Source organism: Alternaria dauci, chromosome 3 (assembly GCF_042100115.1).
Source record: "Alternaria dauci strain A2016 chromosome 3, whole genome shotgun sequence".
Taxonomy (NCBI): domain Eukaryota; kingdom Fungi; phylum Ascomycota; class Dothideomycetes; order Pleosporales; family Pleosporaceae; genus Alternaria; species Alternaria dauci.
In genome coordinates, this window is record NC_091274.1 from 1,896,792 (window position 1) to 1,923,783 (window position 26,992).

Below are 26,992 nucleotides of genomic sequence, written 5' to 3' on the forward strand. Positions count from 1 at the left end.
CTGATGTTTTTGTCGATGGTATTCTAACTTCTGCAAACTGGTATCGATGTTGTTGATGCTTGCATTCGCTACCATGGTCTTCTTTTAATCCAGATCAAAAACCATGTCCGCTTCTTGTATGGTGGCCGGTCTTCAAGACCTTTTGGTACGCTATTGGTTCATGAACAGAGACTACATAAGTATCTATGGACCTCGAGAGTAAGGCACTGTCCACTGACCAGACTGATACCGGTCATATACATGTTTCTAGGGTTGCTACGAATGCTTGTACAGGGGTGTCTGGTCTGGCGGCTGCTAGAGGCGTCAAAAAATCATTATGGCAGAATGACTTGATCTTGGGTATCAGCATCGATCTGTTCGATAACCATGCAATGATATGCCTTGTCAGGGACCGGTTCGATGTCGCGGCTGGTGATGTTCCAGGTTTAACGCATAGATGGCTCGTTTGTAATATTTGTCTTAACATTCTCCAGGCCCGCTCGAAGCACCTCATGGGATCTGCTTCAAGGTAGAGGCAAGAGCAAAAAAATGCCAAAAAGAGAATTTGTCTCCCCACCATGAGTCGAACAAGGGACCTTCTGATAACAGCAGATATTACAGTCAGACGCTCTAAACCAACTGAGCTACGGGGAGTGCTTTCTCGATGGGGATTTTTTGAAATTTGTGATTTATATCATCAGTTCTATTTCCTCTAGCCAGCCGTAAATTTGCCTACATAGACACTTGTGGGGCAAATGCGGCTCTTGTCATCAAACAGCCTAGTGCGCTACTGGGAAACGAGAGTGAGCATCCGCAGCGAATTCAGCTTTCCGAATCTTGCCCGTGTTACTCCAGTAAGGCCTTAATCATCCCCATGGTCGTTGCAGCTTGAAACTTCGAGCGGAGCATCATTGTATCAAGTAAACTTGAAAGACGGATACAGTCATGCTTGAAAACCAAGAAAGATTGCTTGTTCAGTCTACCTATAAACACATACGCGGTCCATGACACACCCTCTAGCCCTGCCAGACAGCCTCAAGCACGCACATGAAGCTCAACGGATCAGCTTCAACTCTGACAACCTCGTACCTCTCATCAGCCTGTTTGAAGATTTCCTTCCATGCCTCTACCGGCCTCTCCTTCGCGTTGAATATTGCCATCATCCTAAGATCGGTGGCCGTGCCGAAGCCTTGTATACGTCTTGGCAACTCCTTGTCGCTCGGCTCCTGCTTACCCACATAATCGATGAAAAGTACGCGATCACCAGGTCGGAGTGCGGGTCGGAGTGCTTGCAAGATCTTTACTGACTCAACGTCCGGCCAGCCGTGTAGAATCCACTTGAGCACATAAATGTCTGCTTGTACAGGTTGTGGATCGAAGAGGTTGTGTGTGCGGAACGATACTCGCGATTTCAGTTCGGGTGGGAATTCTTTTTCGAAAACTGGTGCGACTTCGGGGAGGTCTTGGACGACGATCTTGAGGTTGGGGAACTTGGTTGCAAGAACAGCGTCGTCGTGACCAGCTGAACCGCCAAGCTGATGGTTGTTAGTGTGAGAGTGAAGATCTGGTCTGGGTATACTTACGTCGACAACTGTGACTTCGCCTTCTGCTTTCCAATCGAGAGCGTTGAGTACGATGTTTTCGGTTTGGAACAGATCCTTGATATAGGCCATGAACTTGACGAAGTTCCTCTGTCGCCAGCCCTTCTTCTCACCCTCGCCATCGTTCTCAATAAACTCCCAACTGGTCTCATAGTCACCCCATACTTCGCCGCCAGAGTCTTTAGCTAGCGCAGCAGATCGTGAGGTATGTCTGAGGTCGCTGTGGGCGAAGGTTTGCAAAAGAAGCGCATAGTGACAGCATGGTCGATGATACGACTCACCACCTCAAGAGGGAGTTTGGTATGCCTTGCTATATCCTCGAATGTCGCTTCGCCATCGACTGGCACCGCACCCCAAAAGTCAAACTGATTGAGGACATTCAAACATGCCGTGTCTGGAATGGCCATGTGGACGTAGTTGAACACACTCTCGCTTGGCCCTTGACTTAGAATCCACATGTCCTTCAACGCATCCTCGAGAAGCTGTCGGGTCATGAAAACATCTCCCGGGAGTTTCTCATACTTGATCGGACTGTCGGCCTCAAGAGTGACTGGTGTCACGTTTTCAGCCTCCAGCTGCTTCGTCATCTTAGCGGCCAGCTCGCTGATTTGGGCCGCTAGGCTGTTGAGCGTCGCAATCTCGCGCTGCTGAATGGACCCCATCTTGCAATATTCAAGACCGGATCTGGGGAACTAGAAGGCCTGACGTTAGTTGAATCGTGCGTCCAGATTGAGAGGCGGACATGGCTGCTATATATTATATCCCACTACTACTCAAGAAAGAATGCTCTCCGTCATCGGACTACGACACATCTGGCACATGGTCCGTATCATGATCTTTTCTCATCATGCTCTGCATCTCTAGTTCAGCCATGCCAGCTAGGTAAGAACGATCGCAAGATTGCAGACGAAGTAGCTTATGATTGGCGCGGTCTAAAAACCGGTCGCTTAGATTAGTCGAAGGGGGGTGTGTCAATCCGAAGTTGTATCCGCACGTGTGTGTGCACCTTTACGGTATGATGTTGTGGGTATGGTGTTGTTGTGGAACGACGATGTTGCCCACCAGCGCTAATCTGATCATCTAATCAATCTGATAAGAATTTTCTCTCCATCGGCCCGGGCGCCAAGGCAGTGTACTTCGCCAGCTGCCACTTCGAGGCATTTTCCCATACAATGCGACGTCAGGGTGGGGTGCGATACGAGCGTCGTGGGGCACATCGCACTGTCTGCTGAACGGGTCACCACTTATTACTGGGCTGCAGCAAAGCGCAAGAGATCATGTGTTGTGTGGTATGGTGGCAGATGGAACTACCTAGGCAACTGGGTCGAAGAACTGGCCGCTTAATCACCGAGCGAGATCCGACCTCGGGGGGAGGGGGGGAATGAAAGGTTTTGGCCAACAGCACATAGATCGCACAAGTAGGAGCAATTCACGTTAACAGCAAACTATTACCTGTCTACATGCAGCAAGTCCTTCACTCGGTCGCTACTAAATTGTGATACGAATCTTCGGACGGCTTCAACAGGTCGAATTCGAGCGCAAGGCGAGTGTGATTTGGTATGACGCATGTATCGCAATTTTCATTCAGTGCGAGCATCTAGCACAATGATTCAATAATTACATCACAGCTTATGCAAGTCGTCTAGAAACCCCTTCTGAACCCCGCGGCGCTATGCAAGCACAAATGCGCTGAAATTCAATTAAACATTTGATCCAAAGAAATGTAGTGAGATCAACAACCTACTTCCTTGCAATGAGCTTGCTGAGCCCACTCTTCTTCTTGCCATCCTTCTCTTTCTGACTCTCCTCCCTTTCCCGCGCGTCCTCGGCGGCACGCTCATCCCTAGTTGGTACTCTAGGCTGATCCGCAAAACGGATACCAGGCGTCCGTGGCGTAGGCGAGACCGTCTTCCGACTTGGCTCAGCGGCGCGTGAGTGTGTACCACGACCAGTCTCGAGTGGATCACCAATCTCTTCATCTTCGGAATCAGATTCGGGAGAATTGTCTTTGCCTACACCAAGGGCCCCCAGACGACGCCTGCGCTCTGCCGCTGTTTCGCCTTCAAATCCTTCCTCTGGTTGCTGCGATGGCGGTAGAATAGCGGACCCGCCTGAAGTTTCAGCTGGGATATTCTCCGCAGCTAAGCGACGTCGACGCTGTGCAGCCGTTTCGCCACCCTGATCGCTGGGCCGGTTCTCGAGATCTTGGCGTACGGAGTGGAAGGGAACATGTTCGTCGTTGCTGTCCACTAGTGTCAGACCTTCGGGGCCCCGAGGTTTACCTTCTTCCCCGGCCGCTGGCGATTCGATCTTTTGGAGTTCGGCCTCGCCCTCTTCTCCAACAATTGGGGGCACGTTTGCCTGTACCGAAGCTGCACGGCGGCGCTGTTCCGCAGTATGCTCCTTGGCATCTTGGTGTGCAGCGTCTTTGACGGCCTCAGGGGCATCACTAGCTTGCACAAACTTCGCCCTGTCTTTGGGGTTCATCTGTGACATTTGCTGGATGAACTCAAGCTTGCTCATTCGACGGCCACCAGCTGTTACGGTGAAGCGGAGTAGATCGTCATCTTCCTGCTCTTTTGCTGCGGCTTCCGCTGCTTTCTGCTTCTTCTTGTTGCTATTTGCCGCTTGAGTGCCCGATGGTCCAGCCTGCTGTGCAGGTACACCCATGTGGGTTCCCATTCGCTTGAGACTCTGAACAGCACGACTGGACGTCTCTACCATAGACTGACCGCGGTGGTTGGCAGGTCGGCCATCCTTTCCTTTCTTCGGAGCGGCCGGTATGTCGTACTTCTTCAAAACCTCGCCATCCTCATCCTCCACGATAATGGTATTACCATATTGGTAGGCGAGGGCGGGACCGTTCTTGTGGCTTGACTTCTGTGGTGCCTTCTCTGCCTTTGGGGGTTCTGTGTCCTTTTCCTTTTGACTGTGGCCCTTGAAACTTTGCATTCGGTTGCGCCAGGTTTTGTGAGGATGCTCAATCGCGTTCTCAATGCGACTGGGTGCTTCTTCGAGCGCGCCGCCATGCTCATCTTGCGACACGCCATTTTGAACATGCTTTGTACGCATAAGTTCCTTCGCCATCTCACTGTCGTGCCTTTGCCTCTCTGCACCGTGCTCACCATGGCTATCCCTGACGCCGAGAACATTTCCTTCTTCATCCTCAATGACAGTCTCATGACCCTCCTGGTATATCTCTTCTTCGGGTATTTGGCCTTTCATCTTCTCTTTACCACTTGACGAACTATCGCTAGAGATGGCCATCGTATCAGCAAAGGTACTATTAGCTTCAAGCTCTGCTGGCAGTGCCTTCTCTTCATCGCGCCTGGTAGGACCAATGGCAGATTGCGAAATTGGTCCACCTGGACCCCGACCAGCATCCCAGCGCCTGCCTCGGTTTGCAGGCTTTACAGAGTTACTGTCCTCTTCCTTCTGACGACGTAGGAAGCTGCTGCCGAAACCAGCCGTTGCGAGCTCTGACTTTTCATCCATGGACGATTCAGAGGGACGTCGAGCCATGGAAGATCTGGAGCGGGACTGGATGCGGGGAAGACGGTCCATCCAGCCAGGCCCATTCTCGTTCGCTTGTGTGTAAGACATGGAAATAGTCAGGGTGTTGATGCGTTTTCCAAGGGTAAAGACAGCGACGGAACTGCCATGAACAACGATGCTGACGATGACCAAGAAACATGTGATGGGCCAAACCATCTCGATGATGTTCAAATGCTCGAATCCCTCCTCTGGTAGCTCGGCTAGCGGGGTTGTCGTACTAGTTTCCAGCTCGGCTCGTGCAAGAATCGCAATAAAGAGGCCACCGACACCAATGGGTCCAAAATGCCCAGCGAAAGACGCTTCTCGCCAGGTCTTGAGGTCGGGAATGACAGGTTTGAGCATCAGCATGATTGGAATACGGCGGAAGAAAAGTACCAGGATGCCGAGCACTACCAGACGCCATGGCGATAATCCGATGACTGGGGCGTTGAATTGTTCCCAGGGGATGATGGATCCAAAGTAGACGAAGAATGCCAAATTGATCAGCAGATCAATAACGTTGGATACGTGAGATTCCTCTGTTTTCTCCAAGAACCATCCGTCGTTGGAGAAGCCTACACCGCAGGCGAAACCCACGAGTAAATCATCCATACCCAGCAGGGAACCCGAGCCAGCACAGAACAACGCTAGCACGAAGTAGAAGACGAGGAAACTCTCTCTGTCAATGAGATCTTTCTCGTGCGCCCACCGAATAGCCCGACGCGCAATGTACCCAACGACGACTCCATAGAAGGCGCCGAAGATACACTCGTACAGGATGGTGTAGCAAAACCAGTGATAAGCGACCTTGCTGGCGTCTGGTCGGTAGTGAATCAAATAGATGGCCAAGTAAACGAAAGGAAACGCCATGCCATCGTTGCAGCCGGATTCACATGACAACAAGTCTCGAAGATGCTTGGGTACTCGCTTGGCGAACTTGCCTTTACCGACGACCGATGAGGCCAGGACAGGGTCCGTGGCAGTGACGCAAGCTGCAATGCAAAGACTGTCAAGCCAGTTGAGGTGAGAGCGGAACAGGGCCCAGATGAAGAGGCTAGTTATCAGCCAGCCAAAAGTCATGACTGGGAGCAGTAGTGCCACAACCGACTTCCAGTGCTTCTCCATGTATGCGCGAGGCAACTCGACACCGACAGCGAAACATTGCACAACGAGGACAATGCGCGAAAACTCGAGGGTGATCAAGTCGACATTGCCCCAGGTTGACGGATCTATGAGGTTTGCGGCATGTGGACCGAAAATGATACCGCAGATTGTCGCGACTGTGGCTTCACCAATGTACAGACGCTCCTTGATTACAGAGGAGCACAGCATGAACAGGCTAGTGAAGCCTCCCAGGATCAGGTAAACCAGATGCGGCTTCGTGATGGAGAGGTGGTCCCACGCCATTGTGCCGTTTTGATGGTACCCGTCGCTGCGTGTGTTTTTGTGTCCGTCTCACTATTCCTCGCGCGTCTACGCAGCGTGTATCGGAAACGCGAAAGACAGTCAAGCGCGTTTGGTGGTTGAGGAGGGCGAAGAAGGGCGTCGCGGGCGAGAAATGGTTACGGGGGGAGGATTTTGGCACCGGGGCCGCGTTGTCGAAAGAAGCGGTCAAAGGAAGAGAAGGATGGTAGCGAGACCGAATGCATGTATATGGGGTTCCGCCCAGACGCCGGTCCAGCACAGCCCTAGATGGCAATGGCAGTGATGGGACGGTATCGCTGCGGGGCCGTGGAGAAAGTGCTCCGCCTTTGCTGTCGCGCAGACTCTTGAGGTGGCCAGTTAGTGAGTGTTATGGGAGGAATAAGAAAGTCCAAGCCGAATGCTTACGAGGTCTAAGTGCCGCTCGGCAAGCTCATCCGAAAGCTTGGATGGTGCGCGTAGTGGTCGGCTGTCAACCAGAGTCGAGCGCGAATGGGCGTGCGCAGATGGGAAAGAACAAAGGCGCGTTTCTGATCAAGCCACTCCAATTGCCAGGGCGAAGTGTCGTCGTCGTCGGGACTCTTCAGCTCGACTAGAAAACGAATGAAAGAAACAGAGATTAGTATGCGATTATCGCTCTTCCATGCTAAAGTGCTTGGTACTTGGCAATGACGTTGGTTGGCTCCAGGGTGCGCTGGAAACGGCCATATCGGACGCCACTATTCAACGGCCACACTGTTCAACGCCATCTTGGGTGCCGAAACTTGGCCGGCAAAACTGCCACTGCATGGTCGAGTCTGGTAGACGGTAAACCAGCAAAATCCACTCGCAAACAGTCGAAATCGCAGCGTCTACATCAAAGAAACGGCCGGGGGCGGAGCTCAGCTCGCTCCGATAGGCCGCGCTACGAGCCGCCCCAGTCTTGGAACTGCTGTGCCCAAGCCTTGAACGCCGTGGCTCTCGCTTTCCGTGGACAACCTCTACACCTCATGCATCGTCGTCCTCGGAGGGGATGCCACATGACAAAGCCCTCTGCACGCTGCTTATCACATGATAATTCTGTGTGCATGGTGCTGCACCGTCTATGCACAAAGGCCGATCAGCGGACTTCAGTCAGCATACCTCATGAACTGCACGTGTGGTTGGCTCGATAACACGACTCAGGGACCTCTGAACGTTGGGAGATCCCGAGGTCATTGACCATCGCTAAGTCGTTATCCGGTGAAGACACATGGGCCCTCACGAATACCCGCTGTACAGAGATTTTTCGGCTGGAACGTAAGCACCGTAGCCGCCAGAGGCGGAGAAAATTAATATCAACTTTGGAAGAAGAGCAAAATCTTAGAGCTCCGAGCGGATGCGGTTTATGTACATGCTGCAGTGCATGGCTGTGGATCGCAGACGAGAAGAGGAAGCGTCATCGAATTCTCTCCGCAAGAAAAGAGTACTACAAGGCACATGTACGTACAGGGCCTGAATGGAAAGAAAATGAAGGCGATGGAAGATGCCAGGGAAGCCACGCTTTTGCAACACCACGCACCCCGGGAATAACTCTCTTGGTTACGATGCAACCCTGGCGAATCGCCAAAGATGCCTTCCCAGCAACGATGCGTTCGCGCGCATTGCACTGCGTCCAAATATACTTTGAGAGTGATATGCGCAGGGCTGAGGTACCCTTGAAATCTTCGCACGAGTTCTCACCATCGGATGCCTTCCAGTTCCTGCACTTGCATATATCCAATCTCAGTAAGTAAAGTCAGGGTAACACCGACCTCTACGTCATAACACTACTCAAGGCTGGAAATTTTGAGCTACTCTGCATGAAACAGCCCTCGCCCATCCAAAACCTGTCAAAATCTCAAAAACGGTCCGATAGCCGCGCCTCACCATCGCACGCCGTTTGTCCACACGATGGTTACTTGGAACACCAAATCTTGGTACCATCTGCACTAAAAAGACGCATTCCTGAATAGAAGAGCGCGAGTAAAGTATCCCATGCGAAGCAAAACATAATGTCAATACCTTTCAGATAGTTGGGCAGCAATCCCACATCAACATGACCGCCCAGAAGATTTTGCCCAGGCGACCAGGTATTGCGGGTACTCGACCAAACCGAAGAAACACCTGGGCCATGGGCACAACTGACACGAAAATGCGCCCACCAGGTGATGGTTCGGCAGTCCAGCCCAAGAACGCGTAGAGTCAGTCGATTTACTCAGGCACCCGTAGCCCGTTTACCTGCACCCTTCATGGTTCGAGAACCCCTAATCCTAACAACAACAAAACAACAACCACCACCGCCACCACCACCATAGCAACACCCGCGTCTAGATGCACCGAGATGTTTTCCCTGATCTTTACTCCACAATCTCCACATACGTCACTCGAGCAACCAGGTTAGTTGCAACCGCCGTTGCATGTAACGTACAAGGTCAGTCTGCGACGAAAAGGGGAGAGGGAAGGACCCTCGAAGCTGGCATCGGTGAAGGATGGTGTGCCTAGTATGGCGCGAAGGGCTGACCTTGCAACAAGGAAGGGTAGGATGTGGCCCGTGGTGAATGGTTAGACGTCAAAGCTTGACTAGAGATCGTTGACGACGTTTGTGCAAGCGCTTAGCACGGACGTCATAGTTCAAGGTCAGTTGGCATCGCGGGAGTGCGATATGGTGCTATGCGTTGATGGAGACGTGTGCGCAGTTAACTATACTAGTTGCCTTGGAATTAGGAGGCATGCACGGTTTGGGTCATGGATAAACAGCTGCGTGAGATCTGTATGTTCGCATCGCATCAGATCGAAGAATGTCAACTGCTCATGACATGGTCAGCGCTGTTCCAACTTTTGTCAACGCCATGTGTCGCAGCCTGTTTCTTTCAACCCTCGACACCCATCGCATACTACTCACGGCCCCGGATAGTAAGCATGAGAAGGACTAATATGATCAGATATGTACGTTCGTGGTATTTACAACGTATATGGTCGACTAGATAAGAAAAATACAGCAGGAAAAAGCGCGGGCTTCGTTAAACCAAGAACCACCCGTCTAGCATAAAGTTACGCCCATGAAAACAACTAGTTCAGCGAAGGAACATCCCAGTAAACCCCGTGCTCAAGCACGCAACAATGCCCAAAGGCGAACAATGCAGCAGTAAAAACAAGCGTTGCAGGTTTTCCTCATGCTCCGTGTTCCCAAGGTAAAAAGACCCTGTATTCCCTAAGCGATGGATAAACAAATCGCCTGAAAGCGAAAGGAGAATCGTCGTAAATGTGTAAGAAATGTATATGCATGAATACAAAAGAAAAACCGTAACACGTGACGTCATGAGAGCATGCAGAGGCTCAATCAATGGCCAACGGGCAGCCAGGTTCTGCGCTCGTCCATACTTCTGTTGGTACGACCTCCCGGTGTCAAGGGGATCTCAACGCGCGCTCGATCGTTACGCTCCGGATCACTATCCGAATCGTATGCATCAGACAGGCGGGAGAAGTAGTCGGCGAGCCCACTTGTGGGCGATGCAATGGTTTCGTAAAGCGGAGGTGGGGTCTCTACAGGTGGGGGTGGTTCAATTTCCGAGAATGCGGGTGGGTTGAATGATGGTACGCGCATAAGATGAATGGGTCGTTGTACTGTAGAGTCATTCGGTCCGCCAATATGCGCTGCTTGCGGACGAGTAAGCGCTGGTGTTTGTACCATTGCGTCCGAGTTCCCTCTTGAGCGGCCTATTGAGCTCAAGGTTGGAACAAAGCTGGTTGGGGAGTTGCGTCGGGCTGGTGCATTCGGGCATCCGCACTCGGGTACGCGCGTACCACTCAGGGCTGGTTCAGGTGATGAGTATGCTGGCAGCGCTGTGTTCGCTTGCGTAGCTTGACACGAGAGGATATGGAAGGGAGAGTCAATGGAGATTTCAAAGTGTCTTCTCTTTGACGGGTCAGTGGCGTCCGGTTTTGAAAGGCGCATGACGAGCTAATGAATTGTTAGTGTTTGTGACATTGAAACTCGAGGTCGAACATGCCTTGATCCAATGGTGTACCTGAATGTTCTGGTACGTAGTGTCGAAATGTAGTCTTGATGACTTGTCTTTTTCTTTTAGATTGTGGCAGCTTGGTAGCTGTACGTTGAATTCCATCTCTGTGGGACCAACGTTTGCGTCGCCTCCAAGGTCACCCAGAAGATTCGTAGGGTCTTGCACCTGCACGTCTTCGCCTCGGGAAGCAGCCGCTCGTTGATCGTATGGAACACCCCCTCCAGAGACTATTCGCATTGTGCTACCGGGAAAGGTACTGGTGGGTGGACCGTCTGCGCGTTTCTCGAATAGTTGAACCTTACGGACCGGCTCCATTCGATGCACTCGCTTGTTGTTGCAGAAGTACTCGACGTTCTCCGTGACGAACACCTTGATGCGATGACATTGCACCTTGGCAAGCGGAGTCAGCTTGAAGGCAATAGGAACCTGTGCACCGAGCGGGAAGGATTTGCCAGAGATGACAATGTCGTAGTGTAGCTGGTCTTCCCAGCTGCGGCTGATAGCGATGGGCTCAACTTGCTCCAGTGACCCCTCTGAAGGTGCGCGGATCAGGGTGACTTCCTTTGTTCCAACAAGGTTTGTGCGGAAGGCGCCAGCGCGTTCGACAGTAGCTTCCAACTCATACTTGACTGAACCAAGATCGACATCGATGGTCTCGGGAAGGTGGCTGTCTAGTGGTAACTCAAAGTTGTACATGTACTCTCCAGGGTTGAAGGTCCTGTAACCCTTTTGTGCTACCGAGGGGCCGCCTCCAGGAGTGTCGCCCTTGCCGAAGCTTCGCGATTGATTGACTTGTAACGATAGTCGTTTAGCCTCTTTTGTCGTTAGATTCAGCGAGGAGTTGTTTGGCGATGCAGTCAATCCACCAGAGCCCTTGTAAAGTTCCACGTGATCTGCACCAGTGCCGTTCTCCGCATTAGGGAATTGTGAGTTGAAAAATGGCCAAGTGTGGCTCATCAGAGTGTCCACTTCTTCAAATTCCACTTTCTTTGGCGGAATGCCTAACGAGGGTTAATTTTGAAGAGGGATATTTGTAGACGAACGTACCTTCTGGCCACTTGGTCGTCGCTTTGCCTCTGAACTTGAGCGTGACAGCCTTCAGTTTCGAGGATTTTGTAATTTTCAAACATAGTGTTCCACGAAGCATGGCTGTGCTTCGCTCTGCATGCTCGGCTTGCTCGAACCCCCGTAAGAACAGAACCGGCTCTGTGAGTTGCACGTTGACACTGACACCACCACCTGAAGCCACCGGCTTCTCCTCTGGCACGCTCTTTACATTGGTGATGATGCATTTTGCGGATGCGCGACCGGAAGACCAATGTGACTCGGCGACTGATGGTCTGGGCAAGCCTGGTGCAGCCAACGCACCTCCAATTGCGCCTACAGCGCCAGTGCCAGAGTTCCTGGTAAGGGACCTCATAATGGCGGCCTGCGAAGATGGAACTGAGGCAACCGAGTTGCGATTGCTGCTGCTGGTGCTTGTCGACGACCGGGGCGTGGGGATATCTGTGGGTTCGGTGTTGGAAGAAAAGTGGGTGTCGATAAACGACCGCAGGAAACGTTTGGCGCTGTCGCGTGGGACCGCCAGCTTTTCTGTAAAGTACGACTTGCTAGTCGTCTGGCGTCTCTGGACACGAAGTAGCGTCGGATCGGGGCCGACGTGTGCGATGTGAATGCGGTGTGGTCTGCGATTGCGACCCGCAAAGATGCCGCGGTAGGTTCGCGGAGGACAGTCTAAATGGTCGGGGAGGTATCGTAGTCGGCCGCGTTCAGAGTAGACTGTGTGGTACTCTGGCATAGCGATGATGCGTTAGTGAGGTGAAGTGCAGGGCGGGAGAAGGATCAAGGTGTCGGGCAAAGGCATGCAGCGCGCCGAGTCTTATACAGGGTGTAATTGTAGAAGTCGAGAACAATTTGGCTTGTACAAGTGCTCAGAGTCATGAGAGGGGCACAAAGACTTGGTGGACTGGGTAACCCAACCAGGTTCCCCGTGGATGCTTTGGGAAGGGACGATGAGGTTGGGCGCTACTAGACAAAGGGCCCGAACGCGGTGAAGGGGGAGATGAGACAAGGACTCACAGAGCGAGACAGGGTATCAAGAAGTTTGGTGAGGCTACCTAGTTAATGATGTGTGAATGCGATCAGCACGACAGGCCACTGTAGTGCTGTGGAGCGGTGAGGTTGCCGGTGCGTCGGAAGCGTGCGGGAATACCCTGTTTAGGAGCGACTGCGCTGGCGACGAGGGGAGGTTTTTGGTCAGGACAACAACGGCGAGTAACAGGGACTCGGGCGTGTTTTGAAGTGAGTTGCAGCTAGCCAGCTTGCAAGCATGTTACGAGGGCGCGAGCATGTCAGACTAAGCGTGTGCAAGGACGGCGAAAGTGCACCGGCGTCGAGTGCAGGGAACAGGACGGATGACGCGGACGGTGTGCAGTGCTGCTGGTCAGCGGGGTCGCAGCAGCTGGGATAGTGGATTTGAGATGTTGCTTAGCAGAATTGTCAGGGTGGAGAAGGGCTGCGGTGCCGAATGGGGCAGGGAAGCGTTCATGAGCACGTCAAGCAGCGTGCCAGACGAGTACAGTATTCCCGCAGCGGGTATATCAAGTGCTAGCTACTGGGAGCGCATGCACGACCGTGGCTTTGCGCGGACGGAGGCTCGGATGCATTACATCATCCTGAGCACCCAGAGTGTGCTGCAAGACTCGATGCAGGGGTGAGATCTCAATGCCATCGCCCAAGGCGTGCTTCTAGGCCCGTTGGCGGATAGCGACCGACTACGGGATACCCGGCACGGTGCTCTGATCGACGACGACATGGCAGGCGTCCTCGCACGACTAGTCAGCCGGCACGGATGAGATTACATGTTATTGTACATAGGCGAGCACAAGCATGCGCTCACTCATCGAGAGTGACGGGATCGCTTGGACCCAAGCTCCATAGCCACGCTGTTCCTGGGCAACGCGCAATCTCTCAAGTGACAAGACAGACCAAGCAGTTGCTGCCCTCTGGCTGTGCTCATGGTCGGCGGGCTGCTGTGCCTTGATTTTTGCAAGATTGGAGCACTTTGATAGACTGCAACCACACAAACAGGGCGTCCGCGCTTTGCGTCCCACGATCGCCGAAAAGAAAAACAGCACGCTCAATCGCGTAGAGATCGGCGCCCTGGGGTTCTGAATCTGGAGTTGCAGCAATTGCGAGTGGGCGGATCGGCGCAGAGAACAGGGCGAGTTGCCAGCTCAGCCGCCCCCAAGCTCGAGGCCAGGAACGAAGCAGTCGTCATTCTGGCTGCGGTGGGTCCTCGGCAGTGGAGGAGAAAGCTTTTTTTTTTTCGTTGCATGTGGCGAGGTTCGGATCATCTGGGGGATGGTCCAAGGTGGGAAGCAAGGCGGACAGTGCGGAAGGAGTAGCGAGATGTCGCCGAGACGTAGGGCTTCCACCGCCAGAACGCACGTGACTGCGAGCTGCGTTCCCCGCAACGCGTGGGCAAGACGAGGCTTAGCCCAGACGCGCTTTCTTCGGCGTTAAGCACACGACACTGCGACGTCTGCATGTGCCCGCCAGTCTCGCCATGGATGCGAATGCGAACAATGGAGGCTACGGTGCGCCTCACATGACGGCCATGCTCTGTGAGCGCAGTTGCTGACACTATGTAGGGACTGCCCAACTGCCCCTGGCTGGCGCCATCCTCTGCTGCACCTCCATCGCCCCCGAGCAGCGCGTACGTCTCCCCAGTATCCTCGTCCATGGCCCGCTCTAACAGCCGCATAGGCCAAACTCGCCTCCATTGGCGCGCAGATGGGCGCGACCATCAAGCTCGACCTCACGTCCGACGTAACCCACCTCATAGTCGGCAGCACCGACAGCGCAAAATACCGCTATGTCGCAAAGTCGCGCGACGACGTCAAGGTCCTGGCCCCGGAATGGCTTGAGGCGCTGAGGGAGGTGTGGATGGCTGGCGACGATGTCCTGGACATGGCCGCGCTGGAACACGAGTACCGCATGCCCACTCTCGCGGGATTGAAGATATGCCTCACGGGCTTCGACAACCGTACGTTGCCCGCTCTGCGCACATGGCACGATGCTGACCCATGCAGCTGAGCAGCGAAAGAGCATCCAGGAGACGGTCGACGCCAACGGAGCCGAGTACCACGGCGATCTCACAAAGTCCGTCACCCACCTCATCGCCGCTGCGCCGTCGGGCAAGAAGTACGAACACGCCCTGAACTGGAGGATGAAGATTGTGGCGCTGGAGTGGCTCCACCAGAGTCTGGAGAGGGGCATGGTGCTGGATGAGGCCCTCTACAACCCCACCATGCCCGTCCAGGAGCGAGGCAAAGGCGCCTGGGATCGCAAACTGCCTGCCTCGCCCGCCCTGGGCAAGCGCACACGAGATGCAGAAACAAGCCAGGCTCTGAATCCTTTCCGCAGGAAGCTGCGTCGCTCCGCGAGCACCAAAGTGGGTAGCCAGAGCGATGCCTTTTGGGCGGGCATCACAGCGCCTAGTTTCGAGCGACAGCTAGACGAGGATGAGTGGACAGAGGACATTGCGACTAAGCCAGAGAGTACGCACGCAAGCACCCGTACACACACACCGGCAGCCTCTGTCAATGCCAACGATACGCTTACCGAAGCGCAACTTGATGACCATGCAGACAATCATGACCAATCTTTGCCACCACAATCCAACGACGTGTCCCAATATGATGGCATCTTTGAGGGTCGCGTTGTATGCACTCATGGCTTTGATGTAGACAAGGTTTGTCATTCTCCACCTCAGGTTCTAGGCCTCACTGACGTCTCCACTAGACAAGCATTTTGCGGCAGCATCTGGAGAGCAACGGCGCGCAAGTAATACGCGTGGCTGATCTCAACAATGCCTCATTCGATGATCTACGGCGTGGCTACTTGGTAATCCCACATGACGTCGAGGTCGATTTGACGGTACTTCCGGAGCGTGCCGGGGCACACCTCAATCTGGTCACTAATTGGTGGGTCGAACGCTGCCTCTATGGAAAACGTCTAGTAGATCCTGCCGGTGATGTATTGAGTCGACCATTCAAAAAGCTTAGTATTAGTGGTACGGTCGCGCATCACCGTTGATTCATTGGTTGCTGACAGAGCCAGGGTTCTCCGGCCTGACAATCAACTCCACGGGCTTTTCCGGCATCGAGCTGCTGCATGTGACGAAAATTGTCACGCTTATGGGTACGGCACCTGCTCCGCGTCCATTGAAATGGTCTGACAATCTTGACAGGCGCCTCGTACGATGAACAGCTATCTGCAAAGACCTCGGTTGTGATCTGCAACCCTCCTACTGTAAACACTCCGAAACTCAAATTCGCAACGGACAAGCGGATACCCGCAGTACACGCGAGATGGCTTTGGGATTGTGTGAGCAGTGGTCGGCTGCAGGCGTATGCTGAGTATCAGTTGAACAAGCCAGCACCACCCCAGCCACAAAAGGCAAAGGAAAGGGCCCAGCTTCAGGATAGCGCGCCTACTGCGCCGTTTTCCGAAGAGGAAAGTCTGGAGTTGCGTCAGAAGAAGCAACAGCCCACCAAGATCGTGGCGAAGCCCCAGCACCAACAACGGCCCCAGCGGCCTGGTGCTCTTGCTCTCGCTCAATCAGCAAAGACGACGCCTGCATCAGCGACAGACTCGGTGACTAACGCCATTGGTGATGATGACGAGTCTGCCATACACGGAATGGACGGCGCAGGATCATATCCTCTCCAGGAAACCAGTGCCAACTCCCCGCGCCGTCCATCAACATCTTCAAACGCTCCAAACCCATTTTCACGAGCCCGGAGCTCATCCGCCGAGTCGCTCATAGCTCCCGCACCCCGCAAGTCAAAGCTCGGTCAGAGCAACACTGCCCCAGATTGCGTGGTTGCTGATCCGGAACCCGACTCAGTGATTCCGGCAGCTACCGAACCGCCGGCTCCACAGGAAGCACCAAAAGCAAAAGAGTCAATAAAAGAACCCAGATCGGAAGAAAAGGATTACTCTAGCATCTTAGCTCAGCTCCGCGCGAACCGCAAAGCTGCGCCAACGTCAGTTGATCAGGCACCCGGCAAGACCCGTCAAAGACGGCAGCTGGGTCGTGCCACGTCGACACGATCCAACACGTCGGCCGGTGACAGCTCCGGAAATGTACCGGCTGAGGAGGAGAACGAGAGCACGGTGCTTGTAGAAGAGTATCAGCCTAGTCAGGAGCTGGGGTGGGACTCTCCGGGCGCGGCCAAGGCGAGAGAGCAGATGATCAGGAAGCTCGGTGGTACTGTACAGGATAAGAGTGTGGCGGTTGAAGGTATTGGGGTTGTGAAGGATGTAGGAGGTGCGACGGGAAGAGCAGGGAGGAAGAGAAGAGGATGAAGACTCCCCGCTGCATGTATATATGGTGCATGTACGAAGACTTGTGTTGGATTCTCTGCATGGTATGGCATGGCGCAAAGCATAGCAAGGTGTTTTGGTCAAGCAATGGGCATAGCGTGGCGTTTGTAATACCATCCAAGCATTAATAGACCTTGTCATATTCCATATGTTACCTTCAACCTCCTTTCCAAGTGTCCCTTGGCGGTTATGATTTCCCCACCCGATCCATCCTCGCTTATTCCCAGCCTCTTTCTCTGACTCCTCAACTCTTCCTCCCCTCTGTTGCCAAATCGCTCAATTACCGGACTAGGTACAGCATCTAACCTGGCCTCGTCCAGCGGATGACAGAAATACGCCATGCTATACCTCTCTTGTCCACCCTCGAAGGTAACACGATGAACAGTGGATTTCAACATTCCATTCGTCCAGTAACACAACAAGTCACCTATGTTTACTAGGATAGGAGGATGTTGGTTAGTGGAAGGGGATGGGTCCACAGGCACGGCTTTCCAGCCCGAAGGGGTAGACAATTCGAGACCGGGTTGACCCGGGAGTCGGAAGAGAAGAGTGAGACTGCCATAGTCTGAGTGTGCGCCTGCACGAATACTAGTTTCGCCTTGTTTGGACTCTTTTCCCTGGGATAACGTGGGCGGGTAGAATAGCATGCGGAAGATGGTGCCGGACGGGCCGAGGGATTGGTCGTGGCGGGTGCTGAAGTAGTGGGGGTCGGGTATTTGTAGGGCTGTGTTGAGGAGGGAGAGAATGTTTGTGCAGAGGGCGTGGCAGGATGATTGGAAACGCGATATGAGTTCTGAAGATTCTCGCAGAGGCGGAGGTAGGGGCTGGAGGCTCGGGTTAGGAGGTCCGATATTGAAGGCCTCCTTTGGGTCGCCTTGCTGTTGATGCTTGTATCAACACTGGCATTGTTTCTTGTTCGCGATTCGACGAGGCTTTACCTTTTGGCCCTGGGGATCCAGTGACTCGCCTTGCATTTGAACCCAACCGCGGTTTATGCCACCAGCCTTTTTCGAGTGGATCGCGAATTCCGACTTTTGCTCTTTGGGGGCAGCGAAAAACTCTTTGGACTATGTCGATAAATGAAGCCATTCTCTTCGGCGTATTTGAGACGACTCACCAGGTTGAACATGTCATCGATGTCTTGTGGTGAAATGGTCACGCCGTCATTCTTGATGTAGAGAAAGCCATGTGTAGAAGCTGCGTCCAGTACCTGCTGAGCGACTGTCTCGGAGGGCTTGGCGATGTCAATCACCGGTATGGAGTCTTGGTCGTTTTCGGGCGGAGACATTGTCGAGTGAGAGTGCGAATGGGAAGCGTGCAAGCTTGGAGGTTAGAGAGGTGAGGGGCAGAGGTGAGGCGGGGGGACCAGGCACTAGGAGAGCTATGTACAGAGGGAACAGACTCAGACGTCGCATCTACTTGGATGCAGGCCACGCAACTGCGAGTGCCTGCTGAGCCGTCGTCGGATTACGCACTCGGCACGACTCCGTCCGTCTGTCTACCTGTCTGCCCTAATGGCGTGTACCTGAGCTAGCGCCCGGCTGATCAGGGATTTGGTAGCCGCCAAGGCGTGGAGCTGCGTCGGAGCTTCCAATTTACTGCCCCAAACCCCCGCAACCACGTCTACGACTTTGTGACTTCAGCACCCGTCGTCGCTACACTCTCCGCCCTCGACGACCCTCGCAACATCACTTGGAGGCGCCGACTCTGCCCGCTCTTATCCACTCATTACCGCCCCCCCTCATTACTATAGCCTCGATTTGCCAATTCCACACGCGACGGGCACCATGATCCGCGACTTTGTGCAGTGGACGGCCGCATTCGGCGAGACAGGCGAGCTCGAGCAGCTGCGCAACTGCCGCGTCGGCATCGAAGCCGCGGAGTATCTGAACCAGCGCATCCTCAACCACCCGCGCGCAAAGGAACCGCTTGTCCCTGCACTGGGCGGTCTCCCCCTGGCCCTGACACAGCACACCGAGGACGACCTCGCCCACTTCCGCAGCTTCGACATCGAGCCCTACTTCGTCTTCAGCGGGCTCGACATCACAAAACAGGAGGATCCGTTTAGACAGAAGACGGAAGAGGCAGCCGTCAACATCAATGCCTGGACTTTGTACGACAGCCACGAGGCCGAAGCCTCAGTCGCCAAATTCGGACAATCAAGTACGGCCACCCGCTGTGAGGCGACTGTATAGCATACTGACTCGTCTTAGCATACGTCACGCCCGAGGACCTCTTCCGTGCGCTGCAGTCCACCCTGACCGAACAGAACATCCGCTGGACTGTTGCACCATATAGCGCGTGGGCCCAGGTTAGCAGTGTCCGGACAGTCCATGGCAGTGGCTAATTGTGTGTCTAGTTGGCATACCTCGAAAAGCACGAATACGTTCACGCCGTCGCCGGCTCGTCCGACATCCTCATCTTCGAGTGCGCCAAAATCATTACATCGTGGGACTTTGAATCCCGGCAGTTCAGCTTTGTGCGCCGGGAGAAATGCGTGGCTGACTTGTCCAAGTTCGTCGGCGCTCCAAACATCTCAGACGACATCTTCCTCGACACATGCATACTCGCGGGCACGCCCTTCCTTCCAACCCACCCCATCCTCGATGCGCCCAACAGGGCTGAGCTGATCAAGCCGTACAGCGCCATCAAGACCATCATGAGCAATGGCCAGTCTGGATACTCTGTGGTTGTCAACAACAACGATGTTCCACCGGCAGGAAAAGAATACGTCACACGATACCAGAAAGCACGTTTGGCTGTGAAGAACCACCCCGTCTACACGGAGGAAGGAAAGGTCGAGCCTCAAAACTCCGCGTCCATGCCCAACGATGCCGGACAATATTTGGGCCAGAGGCTTCCAGATGAGATCCTCCACTACATGTCAAAAGGTCTCATCAACCCACGTATACTCCAATGGCGTACCACCTGTCAGGTATTCGAAGTTCCTCCTATGGATGGTGGTAATTCCCCAGAGTACAAGGAGCTCGTCAGCTCCAAACTCATTCCGCTGCGAACACCAGTCGTCAACCTCCTGTCTAGCTCTTTGCATAACTGGTACCGACACCAATCTCTCCATCAGACACATTGGTATTCGCCAATAGAACCCAACGGTAAACGGCCGTCCACAACCATCCCCGTTGAGAAGCCATCGGAAGCACAGGCTCCTCTGATTGTCGACGCCTGGAATGTAAAGGAAGCTACATTCAAGGATGTTGTCGCACAGTACAAGGTCAGTAGAGCTGCAATCCAGTCACTGATTTCCTACTAACACTCGCACCAGGATTGCGGAGATCTCGGCGCAGCCATTCTATCGCTACAAAACAATGACTTCGTTACCAAATCAATCGCTAAGAAAGACCCCAAAGATCCCCTCTCGTCCACTTCTGAAATAGTGTACAACTCAATCTGGCGTTTCCTTGCTCTACGGGAGTACGTTGATGCAAAGACCCATAACCTGACACCTTGGGGTAAAGTCCTTGCTTCTGTTATAGAAGCTTTGGGGGGCAGGAAAGAGCACGAAGAAGCTGCAGTGGTTGCGATCGAGCTGATACGGATGGGCCTCTTGACCTCCAATATCGACATGTTCTCTGCGTACAATGGCGCACCGATGCGTGGTAGCAGTAAGTGCAATGGGCCTGACAAACTTTTGCATAACTGACAGCTACACAGCCAAAGACAAGAATTCAAACATGCTAGTGTCTCGTGTTGCTGGTCTGGGCGTTCTTCACCACCGCCCGATTGGCTTCACCGGCCCTCTCAGTCAGCATCTACTTGGTTACAACTCTATCATCAACGTTGTCCGCCAGGCGCTCCGAGACCTGGTTGAGGTAGCAGCCACACAAATGTTCTGTACTGGTTGCTGCAATCGGCATGCTGATATACCAGTCATTGCAATGAAGTCAGTGACCCAAACCGTCACCAACCTGCCTGTTATACTGACGTCCTCTAGGCTACCCTTTCTCCTCCCAAACAACTGTGCGCTCAGTATAGCTGTGAAGTCATACCTCGATGAACTTCTCAGCAATGATGCCGATCCAACTGCCCCCGAAACCAAAGCACGCGTTGTTGAAACAGCATCGTCACGCTACTTCCCACAATCACTCAACCTCCCCGGTGATCTCAAATCAGCATTCTCGCTATGGGACGCCATATATGCCGGCGTCAAGTCTTCAAATAACTCGACTATACCAGAAGCGACCAGGCAGCTATGGGCAGAGACAGACAGCTGGCTGGCCGAACGGCGGTAGAACCGCAAACTGCATCCTCATGCGGGCCTAAAAATGGCAACAGATGGCCTTAATCTGAGCCGCTACCCCATGAAGGCCCAGGAAGATCGGCTCCTCGCCATCGCGGGTGCCTTGAGAGGTATGGAGACTTGGTACTCCACATATGAAGACAAAAGGGAAGATATGCATGCCGTTGGTAAGATCCTCGAAGCAGTCGATGAGCTGATGGATCGCCATCACGGAAGACGCAGATGTCGTGGTGTCCATAGACGTAGTCTATGATACAGTAGAAAATACCAATACTCAGACTCCAAGACTCCATCGTGTTGCTCAGGTCGTGCTTCAGGTGCAAGGTTGATTTGCTCATGCTGTACAAGAAGCAGCTCTCCAAGACAAGGTCACAGAGCTGCAAAAGTGGCTGGCACAACAACACGATTTTCGAGCCAGTACCAAGCGACTATGTAATCCTGAGGATGATAACTAGCAAAGTCTTGGGGCGGTAAGTTTTGCGAGCAGCCAAAGTCCTGGCACTGTGGCTGAGCTATTGTTAGGCACTCTTTAGGCCTCTGGAAATGACCCGTACGAAGCCCGTCGCAGGATGGGAGTTTCTCTACAGCATCGGGCACCACGTTCAGCAAATCATTGAGTCGATTGCAGAATAACCAAAGCGCACTGTAGATTAGATTTTACAGCTCATTGTTGAAACCCACAACCCGCAGATCATACATGAATAGCAGAAGCCAGATGATCGTCTGTGAAGAAGTGTCGAGCACATCTTTCCGTAGGCTGCTACAATCACGTGCCCTTGCATGTCAGCTTTTGCCTTCAACATGAAACCGCCCACAACTCGGAATATCCTATCGCGCAATACCCACCTACAGGCATCTAGGCTCACGTGGTGTCACATGCGTCTTGCTGCCTTTTTCCCAAATCTACCTAATCTCCTGCTCTATCGTCTATTTATACGCTCATCTCCCGCTCTGTTCATTTTTTCATACTTACCAGTCAGGGTCGGCGAGCACATGCTTTCGCATAGACCGACGTAGATCAGCTGCATGGCACTATTGCGGTACTGCTCTTGTCTGATGGCTCCATGTGGGCGGTCTCTGGCATAATTTTTGTTGTCTTTTTCATTGGTTCTTCACACCACGGTGCGAGGACCGAGGAAGGGGTGTATAATTTTGAGAGGTGCATGTGGCGGTTGTCTTGTCGATGAATGCCTTGACGAAACTCACAGCGTCCAGACATCCGGAACACAGCGCTACGGAATATGAGAAGACGACGGGAGATTGGGAATTCTTGAAACGCCGAGCCTGTCACCATAGCCTGCAATGTGATCTCGATCTCTTCTGAGCCTGCACCGGTTTGTTAGATGGACAGACAATCCACCCACATATAACTCTCACCTAGAGCCTTAACCAAATACGTAGCATCTCTGATCGTAGCAGGGGCTAGCGATGGGCTGGACTGGTCGCTGACCAAAGACGAATCTACACAAGAAAGAGCCAGGGGTAGGCAAAAATCGATCAGAATTCCATGAAGTAAGTTGAGTACCAAGTGTAGGTGACGTCTTTGCAATGAACAGTGATCGGCACGTGTGATCGTAGACTTTCCATGTCTCATGCAAAGGCGAGGTTCGTTGCATGGCCAATTTGCGGCTGATATGCGTGAAGTGTCTCTGGTGAATATGGCCATTGATTTATTGTTGATTCTCTGCCACAAGCTGCAGTAGCCCACCCGTTGACAAAAAAGGGCGCCGATAAGTGTTTTGAACATTCCGTCCTATCCGTCGGCGATGTGTATGCCTGGGCATACGAATCCTAGTGACCGTGGGTACAGCTCATGCCACGTATGAAGTTGCTATGATTTTAAAAAAAGTTGAAATCATTCCACCATACGTATCCAAACACGGCAGCTGCGCTGGCGGCCGCAAAAGGCAGGCTCATCTCTACAACACTCCAGATCCAGAGCGTGCCAACTGGAGGCGCCGACTTCATGACATAGAAATAGCCATGCTTATTGCCCGAGTATACCAAGTAGCACCCTGCTGCGACAGAACCTCCGAAGAATGTAGCGTCTCGAAGTATGGGAAACCGGTATGAGAAGTCGACGTGGGTAAGGTAGACTGCTAGGAAGAATATGGGCCACGCTGTCAGTGCTCGCCATATGATCTCATTCCAGAGAATATCCTCGCGGTATTGGCTGTATACGAGGACGTCGAGCGTGAGGTGAAGTGCTGCCATGGAGACGGAATAGAGAATGGAGTCGCCGAGGGGACCGATTGGGGGGCCATCATCGGCTGAGGCAGAGGCGGACGATACCGGCACTTTGACAACTCGTGTCCTACCGTTGGCCTTGTCTAGTTCTCTCTGTCTCTCTTCAGCCAAGTCAAATAGTGTCTTGCCTGTTGGCTTGGAGAAGTCGGGATGCTTCAGAATCATCTCGACGCCATCTTGGTCGATTTCGTTGGTGGGCTGGAAGCCACTCCCAGCACCACTCCTCGTTGTCTTGGATTCCTTGGCGCGTCGCTCTTTTCTGTTGCCGGTAGACATGGTGGTGGTGGTGGAGGTGCAGGTGCAGGGCAGTGGAGTGGTAGGGTCGAGCACGTCGCGTGTTTGCCCTTGATAATCTCCAGATGACGTGGGTCAAAGCTCGTTCCAGGACCCAAGTGGCTTCGATATGCCGACGCGCTACCTCGCCTGACTTAAGCATTCCCTGACTTGAGTTGGTAGACGGCAATCGCGATTCCAACATATTCACCGTGTACCCTGTATGCCATTACCGAAGATGAATTGGACCATCTGGGCATCGGTGCCCGTCCTTGTTTTCGTCTTCTGGATGTTTACCAGCACTCTCAGCGCTTCGTTCCCCACATTACAGAACAAACGCATACTACTGCTGATAGCGCATCCTGACGATGAGGCCATGTTTTTTGCCCCGACTTTGCTGGCATTGACGCGTCCAGAACGCGGAAATCACGTCAAGATACTGTGCTTGAGCAGCGGTACGGCGTGCACATATCCCGCATGCTTTCAAACGCAGCCACTAACTTCAATCGTACAATAGGGGATGCCAATGGCCTTGGCGGAATTCGCAAGAAAGAGCTGGTCAAAAGTGGGCTGCAGCTGGGAATCGGAAGCAAGGAGGATATTCTCGTTGTGGAAGACAGGTACGCACCGCAATGCAACGCTCGATGGCTGCGACATGCTGATCATTGCCCAGGAACTTCCCAGATTCCATGACAGTAACATGGCACCCTCGTCTAATCTCCAATCTACTCACCACCGCCTTCGCTCCAAACATGGCCTCAATCTCTTCCAAGGAGGCACCGCAGGCGACCGTCGACGCTATAATCACCTTCGATGCACACGGCGTCTCCGACCACCCCAATCACAAATCGCTCCACGACGGAGCGCATACGTTTCTAAAGGCACTCATGCACCGACACAGTGGGTGGGAGTGCCCTGTCAAGCTGTACACCCTCACCACCACTTCCATATTCCGCAAATATCTTAGCTTATTGGACGCGCCTGCTACAATTATTGGCGCAATCATCCGGAAAAAGGAGCTTGGAGACTTTCCAGCTCCGCTCTTGTTCGTCAGCTCACCGGCTGGTTACAGGACTGCCCAGAGAGCCATGACCACGGCACACGAAAGTCAGATGCGCTGGTTTCGTTGGGGCTGGATCTCCTTGTCGCGTTACATGGTGCTCAACGACCTGAAGAAGGAGTAGTTTCCGTGGTGTTAAAGGCTTTCTGAAATACGTTATGGTCATTCAAGTCATTTGGGCCGGATTCAAGGTACCCCAATGAGGCCGTAACCTGCTCCGTTTGTGGTGCGGCTGAGGCGAACGAACAAAGAACACCCCAGCGTAATTTCCGGACCCTGACTTCGTGCAACGTACCAAGAGAGGCAACTGGCGGAACACGGCAGTGATGCCGCGGCGAAAAGCTCCACCATTCGTTGTGCCTGAGGAGCCTACGGATACGCGGGCTTGGAGGTCCGTGTGACTTGACGTGCGTCTTGCATTACACAAGGGCTGTAAATTGTAAATGTGCTCATAGCCTGCTCACTTTCCCACCTTTAGTATGCGTTGTGGCACGATCTGCGCTTGCGATATCCATAAGTATTGCAACTTCTCTTGACAAAAGGCAGAGAGAGAGCGCCTTGCTTTCTCAGCTCGCGTTCTGCGGATGGCGCAGCAGGCAGCAAAGGGTGCTGACGGAGAGGCCCATAACCACGGAACCTTGTCAACTGTAAGCTGGACGCAGATCTCTCGATGAAGCCCAACTGACGTGTTGGTCTCAGACGAACTGTCCTCAAAGGCCCGTCCAACACACAGAGGATCTGCATACCATGTCTTCTCCGCCCATACTTCGCCTACCCGTCGAGCTTCACCTGGAAATAGTCAGTCTTCTCGACCTAAGCAACAAAGTCAACCTGGCTTTCACGACTCGCTATTTCAGATCCATCATTCCCCCACCCACGCACGTCGAGTTCCTGGCCGCCGAAAGAACCACCTGGGCCAAATCTAGACAACTCTATACCTGCAATAGCTGCATCAGCTTCCACCACTGGAAGAACTTCGCCGATGATATGAGAAAGGGGAAGTGGTGTCGCAGTGGCACGCAGGCACATGTCAGGTTCTGTCTCGAACGCGGGGTAAACGATATGCTGTACGCCCCAGGCACACTACTTACGGTTTGTAACCGGGCCCATGTTCTTTGCAGTATCTGCAAAGTCCTTACAGATCAAATTGGCGACCGTAGTGGCAGGTGCGCTCGCTGTTCTCCAGGCCCATCGCGCAATCGCAACTGTGACTACTTTAGCAACGATGATGATGACTGGAGGCTAGAACGTGCATCCGATCGAAACCACCTACGAGATATGTACGACTGGCCTGAAGAGGGGCGTCTTCACAGATACTGAGTCGACCATGAGTTTTCCCAACAAATGGGGACAAGCAGTATGCTGTTGGTTGCAGTCTAAAATGAATCACACCCCTACACGAGAAGCTGGAACATCCTGCGACCACGATGCTTGTCCTACATGAGGTCAGAACTTTCTGTAAAGAAAAGCATTGCTGTAATTTCGGCGTTGTTCTTCTTCTCCACGTTTGCCGCTATGTTCACCAATAAACCGTTCGCAAATGCTTCATCACCATACCACGTCATGGCTGTCGTCGACATTCGCATGTGGCCCACATCTCTTAAGGTGTCAAGCACGAGATTCAGATCTAGATCTTTCAAGTTCACAGATCCACGCCCAAATTACCAGCAAGAAGCAAAGGTACCCAAAGCATACAAGATCGTCGCTTACTCTTCGTCTACATTTCGAGTGTCAGATTCTGTACAAAATCAACTCTTATATTCTGCGTATGTCGAACCGAGGAAACCCCACTCCTACACCTGCATCGCCGGCAGTCTCAGGCTCTGCACCTCAGCGACCTCAGACTCTGAGGCGACGCATCTCTTCTGGCTTCAATACATTTATGGCTGCCCTCCCCATACGGAGAGCAACACCGCAACCCACCTCTACCTTTCAACTGAGTATGGCTCTTGAAGAAGACGTTGTTATAAGGCGAACTACTACTGGTGCTGATCTACAAGTTGCTCAACAACTGCCAGTTATTCGAGTACAAGTTCCATCTCTTTCCGAACCCAGCCAGTCTTGTCCCTATGATTCCAGTAATTACCATTCTTTTCCCAGCGTCGAACGCTCACGCTGCAGCTTCTGCGGTATGAGACCATCAAAGTCACCTTCCAGCGAACCATGCAACGAGTGTCGGTCCCACAGCGCATTTTCACACATG

The 26,992-nt window shown here is 53.1% G+C and overlaps 8 protein-coding genes across 8 annotated transcripts; 3 read left to right on the forward strand and 5 right to left on the reverse strand.

Annotated features, from left to right (window-relative positions):
* Window positions 1-995: 995 nt before the first annotated feature.
* Window positions 996-2,242, reverse strand: ACET3X_004283 (uncharacterized protein; the record flags this gene model as incomplete). The annotated part of the gene is made up of 3 exons (XM_069450470.1): window positions 996-1,514; window positions 1,563-1,765; window positions 1,933-2,242. 3 exons carry the CDS (start codon window positions 2,240-2,242, stop codon window positions 996-998), a joined length of 1,032 nt encoding a protein of 343 aa, XP_069308261.1.
* Window positions 2,243-3,154: 912 nt separating this feature from the next.
* On the reverse strand, window positions 3,155-7,122 carry ACET3X_004284 (uncharacterized protein). Its single transcript, XM_069450471.1, has one exon. The coding sequence runs from the start codon at window positions 6,519-6,521 to the stop codon at window positions 3,321-3,323; it is 3,201 nt and encodes a 1,066-aa protein (XP_069308262.1). The 5' UTR covers window positions 6,522-7,122; the 3' UTR covers window positions 3,155-3,320.
* Window positions 7,123-9,876: 2,754 nt separating this feature from the next.
* On the reverse strand, window positions 9,877-11,978 carry ACET3X_004285 (uncharacterized protein; the record flags this gene model as incomplete). Its single annotated transcript, XM_069450472.1, has 3 exons — window positions 9,877-10,497; window positions 10,547-11,559; window positions 11,606-11,978. 3 exons carry the CDS (start codon window positions 11,976-11,978, stop codon window positions 9,877-9,879), a joined length of 2,007 nt encoding a protein of 668 aa, XP_069308263.1.
* Window positions 11,979-14,126: 2,148 nt separating this feature from the next.
* ACET3X_004286 (uncharacterized protein) lies at window positions 14,127-16,933 on the forward strand (the record flags this gene model as incomplete). Its single annotated transcript, XM_069450473.1, has 7 exons — window positions 14,127-14,157; window positions 14,212-14,276; window positions 14,327-14,606; window positions 14,653-15,314; window positions 15,365-15,635; window positions 15,683-15,763; window positions 15,813-16,933. 7 exons carry the CDS (start codon window positions 14,127-14,129, stop codon window positions 16,931-16,933), a joined length of 2,511 nt encoding a protein of 836 aa, XP_069308264.1.
* A 155-nt stretch (window positions 16,934-17,088) lies between these two features.
* On the reverse strand, window positions 17,089-18,239 carry ACET3X_004287 (uncharacterized protein; the record flags this gene model as incomplete). Its single annotated transcript, XM_069450474.1, has 3 exons — window positions 17,089-17,829; window positions 17,890-18,018; window positions 18,069-18,239. 3 exons carry the CDS (start codon window positions 18,237-18,239, stop codon window positions 17,089-17,091), a joined length of 1,041 nt encoding a protein of 346 aa, XP_069308265.1.
* Window positions 18,240-18,738: 499 nt separating this feature from the next.
* ACET3X_004288 (uncharacterized protein) lies at window positions 18,739-21,201 on the forward strand (the record flags this gene model as incomplete). The annotated part of the gene is made up of 6 exons (XM_069450475.1): window positions 18,739-19,114; window positions 19,165-19,262; window positions 19,311-20,183; window positions 20,235-20,574; window positions 20,624-20,798; window positions 20,904-21,201. The coding sequence occupies 6 exons, from the start codon at window positions 18,739-18,741 to the stop codon at window positions 21,199-21,201; spliced, it is 2,160 nt and encodes a 719-aa protein (XP_069308266.1).
* A 1,847-nt stretch (window positions 21,202-23,048) lies between these two features.
* Window positions 23,049-23,732, reverse strand: ACET3X_004289 (uncharacterized protein; the record flags this gene model as incomplete). The annotated part of the gene is made up of 1 exon (XM_069450476.1): window positions 23,049-23,732. One exon carries the CDS (start codon window positions 23,730-23,732, stop codon window positions 23,049-23,051), a length of 684 nt encoding a protein of 227 aa, XP_069308267.1.
* Window positions 23,733-23,967: 235 nt separating this feature from the next.
* Window positions 23,968-24,913, forward strand: ACET3X_004290 (uncharacterized protein; the record flags this gene model as incomplete). Its single annotated transcript, XM_069450477.1, has 3 exons — window positions 23,968-24,184; window positions 24,247-24,349; window positions 24,403-24,913. The coding sequence occupies 3 exons, from the start codon at window positions 23,968-23,970 to the stop codon at window positions 24,911-24,913; spliced, it is 831 nt and encodes a 276-aa protein (XP_069308268.1).
* Between the last annotated feature and the right edge of the window lie 2,079 nt (window positions 24,914-26,992).